The sequence below is a fragment of the Danio aesculapii genome, chromosome 4, assembly GCF_903798145.1.
Source record: "Danio aesculapii chromosome 4, fDanAes4.1, whole genome shotgun sequence".
NCBI lineage: Eukaryota > Metazoa > Chordata > Actinopteri > Cypriniformes > Danionidae > Danio > Danio aesculapii.
This window is the reverse complement of record NC_079438.1, coordinates 3,520,961-3,531,399: the sequence shown is the minus strand read 5'-3', so window position 1 is coordinate 3,531,399 and position 10,439 is coordinate 3,520,961. Positions and strand designations below refer to the sequence as shown.

The window sequence follows — 10,439 nt, the reverse complement described above, 5'->3', positions numbered from 1 at the left end:
CTCCTGTGTGTAGGACTAGTCTCTTAAACATCTTATCCAAAGACTGTGTTGTGTTTTGATGTGATTTTTGTCCTTTGTTGCTGTGAAATGTCTGAAATCATTCAGCAGTAGTGATATGTAAAGGGGGTCGCGCACTGCAACACCATGCATTTTAGATTTCTAAACATTTCTATCAGGCTACGCACACCGGCGTCGCAAGTCGGCAGCTGTCAAAGGTGCCCAGCTACGACTCAGGACTCTGTTCATGTTTCTGCCACCCCACAGAGCGCCATCTGATTAGTTTCATTTTAAATGACATCAGGGGGTAGATGCGGGTAGATTTCAGCTGTGGGTAAGGCAGTCACTCTCACTAGCCACTTTGGCTGGTTGGAAATAATTTTTGACTGATAAAACATAACAATGTTTGCACTGAATGAAAGGATGATACACAGGTACACAGGTGATGTGTGCGACTGTTTAAAAAGCGTGCACACTCCCGTTTCCTTTCGCTAAACAACCGTACCTGGAAACACAACTGGTGCGATTGGTTCTCTTTGAAATAGACTTGACAAAAGGTGATGCTCGTGCACCCACAGTCCTCCTCCTTTCATGAGCTCCAGATTTTTAAAAATATGTATTTTTGTAAGCAGCAGCGGTTACTGCTTTCACCTTCACCATTCTTTGAACAGATTATTAACGGGCCTAATGTTAACGTGACCATCCTTTCATTATCGCACACGGTGTGTTTTTCACCTGCTTTCTTTTGCTCACAGTTATTTTTGTTAATATGGGTTAATTATATCTTCTACAATAAGATTGCTTTAATAGGAGATGATTAACTCATTTAATTAACTGGTGATCTGAGATCTTTAGCCAGGACACAGACTATGCATTGTTTTACATACATGACAATAATTATTTCTAAAATGTCAAATTATTTTAAAAGTAAAGTTTTGTTTAATAAAAAGTGTGTGTACACATCTATATTTATACACATTATTTAAAATGTATGGCTAAGAAATAATGATCTGTTTTTGTTGTTGTCAGAGATAAATTAAATAATTCTTGGTAAATGTGTTGCAGCACTGAGTGGTGCATCTGGTGTGTGACCCCCTTAAGTGTAATGTGCTCAACCTGCTTGGATGTATTTTAGCTGTGTTTATCTGAAATAACATTTGAATATTCATCAGCTAATCAGAATCAAGCATTCTACAGACTCTTAATATAATGCATTATAATGTATTTTTGATTATTAAGCAAGTTGTGGATCTACAACTGTGTGTGAATGAATCGTTTGGTTAAATGTTGTTCTCGTTTCTTCAATCGTAGAATCTTGAGAATAAAATGATCAGATTTCTGAAGAATGAACTGGAGAAATTTAAGGAAATCTTACAAGCAGAAAACAGACAAGAGTTTGTAAAGGACTTTAATGAGAACAGAAGCAGAATCACAGAAGCAGCTCTTGATCTCACACTCTTCTTCCTGAGAGAGATGAAGCAAGATCAAGCTGCTGATGCTCTTGAGGGTAAGAGACTCATTGCTTGGCCCACACGAATCTGAAGAGCCCATTGAGTCTATTTATTCTCTTGTGTATATGTGTGTACATTTATATTCATTCAGTTATTTAATTTCAGTAATATTGTTGACTAATATGAAAATGTTCATGATTTATTTACAGTGCAGTTTGTAAAGTCATAATTTCTGTCCTTTAGTAGATCTGTTATATAAGAGTCTTGTGCTTTGTTTACCAATTAAGTGGATCTAATTGGATTTGTGTTGTAAACATGGAGTATTATTTTATAAGTTAAAAGGGTTGTACTTTTTATTTTATATATTAAGTTTTTAGTTATGATATTCCCTAAATCATTCCACAGTAACCTGCAGATATTTTACAAAATTCTCCACAGAAAAAGAAAAAAAAAAATGTCTGAAAGTTCAGTCTGGCCCTACTCATGGCCATCTGTCAGACTGTCACTTACAAATAAGACAAAACTAAATCTATCTGTTTCTTTGCTCCTGTGTTTAGTTGAGCTGTTCTTCATCAATCAGCTTAAATGTAGCCTGAAGAAGAAATATCAAAGTGTGTTTGAAGGAAATGCTCAGCAAGGAGACTCCACACTTCTGAATAACATCTACACCGATCTCTATATCACTCAGGGTGCGAGTGAACAGGTCAACACTGAACATGAGATCAGACAGATTGAAGCTGCTTTCAGACGTCATCAGTCACTAGAGATACAGGTTGAATGCAAACATTTGTTTGAAGCACCTGAACAAGACGAGCAGATCAGTACTGTCCTGACAAAAGGAGTTGCTGGCATCGGGAAATCAGTCTCTGTGCAAAAGTTTGTTTTGGATTGGGCTGAAGGAAGAGAAAATCAAGACATCAGCTTCATATTTCCCCTTCCATTCAGAGAGATGAACTTAAAGGAGAAAGAAAGACAAAGTTTAAAAGACCTCATAACTCAGTTTTTCCCAGAGACTAAAGGACTGGACCTTACAAGAAGCACACGATTCAAAGTCCTGTTCATCCTTGATGGATTGGATGAATGTCGTCTTCCTCTGAACTTTGCTGGTAATGAGACGTGTCGTGATGTATCTTCAGCAGTCTCTCTGGATGTTCTCCTGACGAACCTCATCAAGGGAAATCTGCTTCCTTCTGCTCTCATCTGGATCACCAGCAGACCAGCAGCTGCCAGTAAGATTCCTGCTGACTGTATCGACCGGCTGACAGAGATACGAGGATTCAATGATGCCCAAAAGGAGGAGTACTTCAGAAAGAGACTCACAGATCAGAATCAGGCCAGAGAAATCATTGATCACATTAAACAGTCAAAGAGTCTCTTTATTATGTGCCACATCCCAATCTTCTGCTGGATTTCAGCCACTGTTCTCCAGAACATTTTGAAGGAGAACAGAAATACTGAACTGAAACACAGGGCTAATGCTGAAACACTGCAGGAATCTCCCAAGACTCTGACACAGATGTACACACACTTTCTCCACTTTCAGATCCAGCAGAGCAGAAGAAAGTATGATGGAGAAAACACACCAGATGCTTCCTGGGATCCAAACCTCATCCTTTCACTGGGGAAACTGGCCTTCCAGCAGCTGGAAAGAAACAATGTGATCTTCTATGAGAGCGATCTGAAAGACTGTGGCATTGACGTCTATAAGGCATCGGTGTACTCAGGCATGTGTACCCAGATCTTTAAGGAGGAGACGGGAATCATTCTTGGTACCATGTACTGCTTTCTTCACTTAAGCATTCAGGAGTTCATTGCAGCCCTTTATCAACATCTAATTCTAGACATAAACAAGAAACCTTTACCTATCTTCAGACCGAAAAGCAAAACTAAATGTATGATTGATTTGCTGAAGACTGCAGTGGACAAGGCTCTGGAAAGTGAGAATGGACATCTGGACCTTTACCTTCGCTTCCTTCTCGGTCTGTCACTCCAGTCCAATCGACAACTCTTACGAGGCCTGTTGACACAGCAGGATGACAGAGACCAGAGCAAAAAGAAAATAATTGCATACATCAAGCAGAAACTTGAAGGGAATCTGTCTCCAGAGAGATCCATCAATCTGTTCTACTGTCTGAATGAACTGAATGATCAAACTCTGCTGAAAGAGATTCAGTCTCACCTCAGTAGAGGAAGTCTGTCGTCTGCTGACCTTTCACCTGCCCAGTGGTCTGCTTTGGTCTTTGTGTTGTTGACCTCAGAGGAGGAGCAAGAGGAGTTTGAGCTTCAGAAATTCCAGAGATCAGACGAGTGTCTCATCAGACTATCAGCAGTCATCAAATCCTCCAAAAGGGCTCTGTAGGTCAAAGTGCTTTTTTCTTTCATCTAAGCTATAACCAATTAGTTATTCAATACAGTTTTTAAATCAGGGAGAGCTTAGGTTACATTTAGCTGGGTTTTCAATGAGTAAAAGTATATGTAAAGCTAAGATGACAAGTTGTACTCACTAACTAATACAGTCACCACAGCCATGTGTGCTCCAAACTATAAAACACACCAAATGGACACACAAATATTGTTTTTGTCCTCTACGCAGGCTACAGTGCTGTAATCTCACTGTTCAGTCTTGCGAGAGTTTGTCTTCAGCTCTACAATCCTCAACCTGTGTCCTGAGAGAGCTGGACCTGAGTGACAATGACCTGCAGGATTCAGGAGTGAAGCTTCTCTCTGATAGACTGAAGAGTCCAATCTGTAAACTGGAGATACTGAGGTATAAAGTTTTCCACTTAACAAAATCAAAATGATAGTTACATATTGTGTTACCGAATGTAGAAGCCCCTTCAGTAAATTGGCAGTTGAAGAAACAAAACATTTGCAGGGATATGATTTTATTTAAATGTTTTGGCCATTGTGAACAACAAAAACAACAACAACAACAACAACAACAACAACAACAACACAAGTACAAAATATGTAAAAACAAACAAACAGGGTTTGGGCCCTGGAGAAGCCTTTGTCTACTACTTTTGACCTGTAAGTGACTAGCAGGAGTGAGTGAAGCTTCCGTAACTTGCAGGGCCCTACGAACCTTGCAGTCAACAAAATATTTTGAGTATTTGAGTTTTTTGATTGTGTCAGCTGATTTCAGGGGTTGATCAATAAGGAGAGATAATCAGAATATGTGTTTCCAGGATATATCACTAGTGTTCAGCAGAAATATCAGTTAGCGTTTTCATAACACAAGAGATGTGTGATTGTCCAACTGTGTGATGTGGACTATTGCTGTGTTTGTAGATTGTCTGGCTGTATGGTGACAGAGGAAGGCTGTGGTTTTCTGTCTTCAGCTCTGACTTCAAACCCCTCACACCTGAGAGAGCTGGATCTGAGCTACAATCATCCAGGAGATTCAGGAGTCAAGCTGCTCTCTGAACAACAGGAGGATGCAAACTATACACTGGACAAACTCAAGTACGTTGAGTATTACTGCCCTTGTCCTTTTACACTTAACACATCTTCAGTAAACGCTTATCTTTAGGAGACTTAGGAGACGGGGTGTTGTGCTCCCTCATGTGTGCCTAATTTTAATAAAAACTGCACCTCCATGGTCACTTCACCACCTCCACCCGTGGAACCCTTCACTGAACTTGTCAGTGCTTTCAAAATGTTTCAGGTCTCAGCTTCCACAGCTTCAACTGCCTTTGTTAATCTTATAGCACTTCTTGCTTCATCTTTCTAAAGGATTCTCCACCATTCTACACCCGGATGCCTTTCTTTAAAGAACCATCCACATTTGTCAATGCCTAGCTGTCTGCCATGTATCAAAAGTCACTCCTCAGTCACCCTTACCTGCTGCCTGCTTCTCAGTACCATATTGCATGCCTTTAGGGAGATGATGGGTACACAGAACTTTACTTTCCCTTTCCATGGTCTGTACTTAGAGTTCATAGTCCTGTTTTATATTAGAGAGATAAAGTTGATTCAACAATTTTTGGTAAAGGAAGTTATCAGAGGAATCCAAGTCAATGAGAGCAAAGGCACATATTGAGGGAGTGGGGGTGAGGTAGTTTTACTGGCAACAGAGAAAGTTTGGTTATTTCACGTGTACATCACTGACTCCTGCCTTGTCCACGTTAAGCACTGCTCACACTGTGCAATTTCAGCCACAATTTGTTCAAGACAAATTTGGAAAATCCTAAAAGATTTATATAATCATTCAAAGACATCTGGTTAATAGTCATTGCAATAAAATTTTCTCTCTGATGAAGTTCTGGCAGTGTCAAGCTTTGAGACACATTCCCGCAGTGTGATTCAGCTGTGACAAGCCAAGAATCAAACCAAGAACTGATAGGAGTGCCAAATCTGATGGCAGACAACTTCAAACCAGTATGGGGGAAAGTGCTTTTTTCTGGTTTTAATATTGAGAAACTTTGTGAGAATAACTACAACTTTAGTTTGTTTAAGTTTACTGTGAGATAATATGTCAGAATGAGGGATAGTGAAAGTGTGGATAGTCTGCTGAGCTACATTTGTTTCAAATTTTTTAAAATTTCTAATTGTGAGCTTCATCAATCTTCATAAACTAGCCTATGTGTGTGTCATGATCACCAGTGATCTAGGCCTTGCAGTTTGCTGAAGAGCTACACATCGGTCACTATATGAAATACAACTCCCAGAATTTTGCACTCACACACCAGTTTCTGATCCCCCCCTGGAAGCCCAGGATAGACTCATTAGTAGTACTATAAAGACACCTCATTCAGACACACACTTTGCTTAGACTTGTTAGCTGTAAGCAGGGGTGCCTGCTGGCTGTCATTGGTCCTCTGACAACCTTTTGCGGATGAAACTAAAGATCGGGTTGGGGGGCTGGGGTCAAGGTTGGTGTCGCAGACGGAAATGAAGAGAGGGCTGGGGGGGGTCAGAAGGAAGTGAAGGGAGTGGGGAGGGGATGTAGGGCGTTTAGGCCCCTAACAATATCTCTGGGGGCACCAAAACTGCGTGGGCCTTGATAATCGACCTAAATTCCCCCCCTAGCAGTGCCCCTGGCTGTCAGTGAACAATTCTAAGAATGTTACCTGCCTTGTTTAGCCTGTTTTGACCTTTGTTTGTTTCATTGTTTATGTTGTTTTGCTGCCTGTCCTGACCATTTGCCTGTGACTTTGACTACGCTTTGAAGTAGAAAGAGCAAATATATAAGGAAAAATGTAAAAGTAAAAGCTTGTCAGAAAATTAAATAATAAAGTACAGACCTGATACCAGAAAAATCAGCTTAAATACAGTAACAAAGTATTTGTATTTTGTTGGTTCCCTTCTCTGTTGATAAGAATAATTCTGACTGCAGGCCTGCTGAAAATAAAGTGCTTAGTGCTTGTTTACTGACTGAATTTCATTCTGTGTGTTTAAAGTGTGGATCATGGAGGAGAGAAGAGGATTACAGCAGGACCACACAAATGTAGGACTACACACACACACACACACAGCTTTATTGAGTGTTGTGTTGTAAATGTGTGTGTTCATGTGTTCAGATGGCTGTTTTCTCACACTGGATATAAACACGGCAAACACTGAACTCATTCTGACTGAGGAGAACAGGAAGGTGGAGTGTGTGTGGGAGAATCAGTCGTATTCTGATCATCCAGACAGATTTGATCGTGTACTTCAGGTGTTGTGCGAAGAGAGTGTGTGTGGACGCTGTTACTGGGAGACTGACTGGAGTGGAGATTATGGTGTGTGTATATCAGTGTCATATAAGAGCATCAGCAGAAAAGGAGGCAATGAGTGTTTGTTTGGACGTAATGCTCAGTCCTGGAGTTTGATCTGCTTTTCCTCTAGTTTCTCATTCATACACAATAACATAAAGACTAATCTACCAGTGAAGCCACTCAGCAGTAGGATAGGAGTGTTTGTGGATCACAGTGCAGGAACTCTGATCTTCTACAACATCTATAGAGACACAATGAGCCTCATCCACTCAGTCCAGACCACATTCACTGAGCCGCTCTGGCCTGGGTTTTGGGTTTATTCTGGATCATCTGTGAAACTGTGCTGACGTCTGCAAGACTGACGAGAGATCAGTCTACAGGATCAGTCAGTAGCAGTGAGATGCTGTGGAGTCTCTTCCTCTCATCACATTAATCCTCCATCTCAACTTCTGTCTCTGAGAGAACAAGTGTGTCTGAAATCCTCATCGAGTGTTTTGTGTGTGTCTGTGTAAGAGAGACAGAGATCATTTGAATTTACTTTTGGATGGGACCAGGGGGTGTAACGCGAGAATGAGTACTAGAAGGATCCAATATGCAAATAATAATACTTTATTGACACAGTCAATATAGCAGGAGAACAAGTCCAAAATAAAACAGAAAATAAACAAAGATCAGGTATCCCGCTAAAACAGGGATCTGGGAAAAACAGACAGGAACTGAGTAGCTCTGGGTGTCAGACGGTTCTCCACAGCAGCCCTGAACACAGACAGAGAGCATATCAAAAACAACAACGAACTGACACGTGTTATATTGTCAAATATTTGTTGTATTATATTGTGTGGATCAAACTAGAAGATTCAAAATGAATGGAGCAGCTAGCATTGAGCTAGCAGAGATTGTATAAGTTGTATCATCACTACATTTGTATCAACTTGAGTGACTCTGGCTGTTTCTCAATATGCGTTAATGTCTTTACTTGCGTTCTTGTGTCCTCGTGAAACGTTATCAACCATCGCCGAGGTACTGTTCCAATTCAAAGTTCACATCTTGCCAAGTACAGATAAAATTCCCGGATGTGTACTTGCTCTGGCCCTTTTGCCAAGGATGCTTCGAGAGGTGACTTGTGCGAACTTACAAAGCATAGGTATCCCAGAATGCATTGCAACGTAACCAGCGAAAGCTAATGGCGAAGGAGGAAACCCGCAGGGTTTTAAGAATACTAGTGGTGGGCAAAGCGAGGCTTCGTGAAACACTGAAACAGTTAAGGCAAATGTGTCGAAGCTTCGAAACGTTTCGAAACCCCACTCTACAGTGATGCCTAGTGGTCATTTTTATGTATTGCACTGGAACAGTTTCAACAAAGAACAGTTGAGCAAATTTTATTTAATAGGTATTAAACCCCACTATGTAAGATCAAATCCTCAAGTGAAATAGTGGAGTGGTTAGGGTTCCTGACTTCCATGCGGAGATTGTTGGTTCGAATCCAGGCTGATACAGCTACTTTGAAATGCTTTAATATCAGTTTAAGATGCTTTGTTCGTGTATTGTTTTGTTTCAACATTGCTCTGACATTCAAATAAACACTTTGTGAATAAATATGTCTTGTTTCGGTCATAAAACAGGGTTGTTGCTAGATCAGATACAGTTGTGGTCAGAAGTTAACAAGAATTATTTATATTATTCATTCAATTTCCCATTTATTGTATTTTATTAATGTCTACCCAAACCCTAAACCCAACCATCACAGTACTGTAAAAATATTCATTATTGTTTTACAGTTACAAAAATGATGGTTAATTGATGGCGTATCAGCAGCTGTATCCTATCTAGACTACACCATAACAGTAACATGATTAAAACACATAAAATCACAATTTAGGAGTATTTGTACAAGTCGGGATTCGAACCCAAAAGTCGTATGAAGGCTGTAACAACATGCACACGCACAGTCCACTAGGCCATATGTGACAAAAGTGAAGTTTGACCCTATCAGTCAAATGCAGATTCTCCAGGTGTCGAAACGCTTCTGAACTGATCGATGCTTTGAATTGCTTTTGTCACGTGACCAGGTGTTTCGAAACACTTTAGTCATGTGACCTGGGTGTTTCGGATCATTCTTCGGTACAGTGTTTCGAAACACTTGCGCTTCGGGATCGCGACACAGTGTCGAAACGTCAGTTTCACGTCAGCCATCCCTAAAGAATACTCCTCTGAGGTGTCACAAATTAAAGTTTTAAGAGTTTTTCAGGCGATAATGTAGTTGTTTTAACCTCGAATCGGCAGTTTATTTATAAAGATAGCACATCTTTATTGATGTGCCTCAGCTTATGCGGACTCTGACCCCCAGCGTGTCAGTGATAGCTTCGTGATTCCTTCCCCCGCCGAGAGCAGCTTTACATCGGCTAGTCCATTACGGATGTACCGCTGGATCGCATCTGTCAATTGTAATTAAAACATGATATTTAATACATCTTGTGCATATCTAATGGACAGTTTTTGGTTTTATAACTCTAATATTTGTTATCAGCTGTATTATTTTCTCAGTGTTACCTTTTATAATTGTCTGTAATTATGTTACCGTGTTGTACGAGGTTTGTCTTTATTTACTAAATTGCTTAACGTTATATTTATTTCTTATTGTGTACATCTTGTACTTGTATAATGTCCATTGTAGTTTATTATATCTGATAATCAAAGACACGGATCTGTGTATAATAACCCATTTCACTTCACATTTATAGTGATTTATGTTTACATTTTCTTCAATCAAAAATATCGATTTATAATATTAATATAATAGTAATAATAAGGCCATGCTTTATATAATTAAATCATTATATTGTTAATGTACAGTGAAACCGATGAATCCATGGTGAGGTAAGTGACGTTATAAAGTACACTGAAATCGAGAGTTCGTTTTTTTAAGTCTGAACTTAGCAAGTCTGAACTTCCAAGGACGCAAGTCCAAACTTTGCATGCTTGGTATTGAGAAACAGTGATTATGTTCCTGCCAATAACCTGTTTTCTGTCTCCTGTTACTGTTGTCGATTAATAAAAAGATTGTGTTCGTGGGTTTATTGTGGACCTGTTTCATTCAAACCCTTGACTGTATTCAGCTGAAAAACCTATTGAGATACTCGTTTTTTATATCTTACAGACTTTAATGCCATGCCATCCCCAGAAAATTTCCTTAATAATTAAGGTAAAGTCATCAAATTATTCACAGGTGTGATCCTATCAAGCAATTTTCTCAGAAAGCTGTTATATCTTATAAGCTAACTAATATACTGTA

The 10,439-nt window shown here is 39.7% G+C and overlaps 1 protein-coding gene across 1 annotated transcript; it reads left to right on the top strand.

The window, feature by feature from the left end:
- Positions 1-1,312: 1,312 nt before the first annotated feature.
- On the top strand, positions 1,313-7,779 carry LOC130222009 (NACHT, LRR and PYD domains-containing protein 14-like). Its single transcript, XM_056454614.1, has 6 exons — positions 1,313-1,504; positions 2,006-3,803; positions 4,042-4,215; positions 4,740-4,913; positions 6,851-6,897; positions 6,971-7,779. The coding sequence occupies exons 1-6, from the start codon at positions 1,324-1,326 to the stop codon at positions 7,492-7,494; spliced, it is 2,898 nt and encodes a 965-aa protein (XP_056310589.1). The 5' UTR covers positions 1,313-1,323; the 3' UTR covers positions 7,495-7,779.
- Positions 7,780-10,439: the final 2,660 nt, after the last annotated feature.

Coding starts and splice junctions, on each gene's coding strand:
- LOC130222009 (XM_056454614.1), top strand. CDS start 1,324: ATGATCAGATTTCTGAAGAATGAACTGGAGAAATTTAAGGAAATCTTA. Junction 4,216..4,739: donor TGTAAACTGGAGATACTGAG/GTATAAAGTTTT, acceptor CTGTGTTTGTAG/ATTGTCTGGCTGTATGGTGA. Junction 6,898..6,970: donor TACAGCAGGACCACACAAAT/GTAGGACTACAC, acceptor TCATGTGTTCAG/ATGGCTGTTTTCTCACACTG.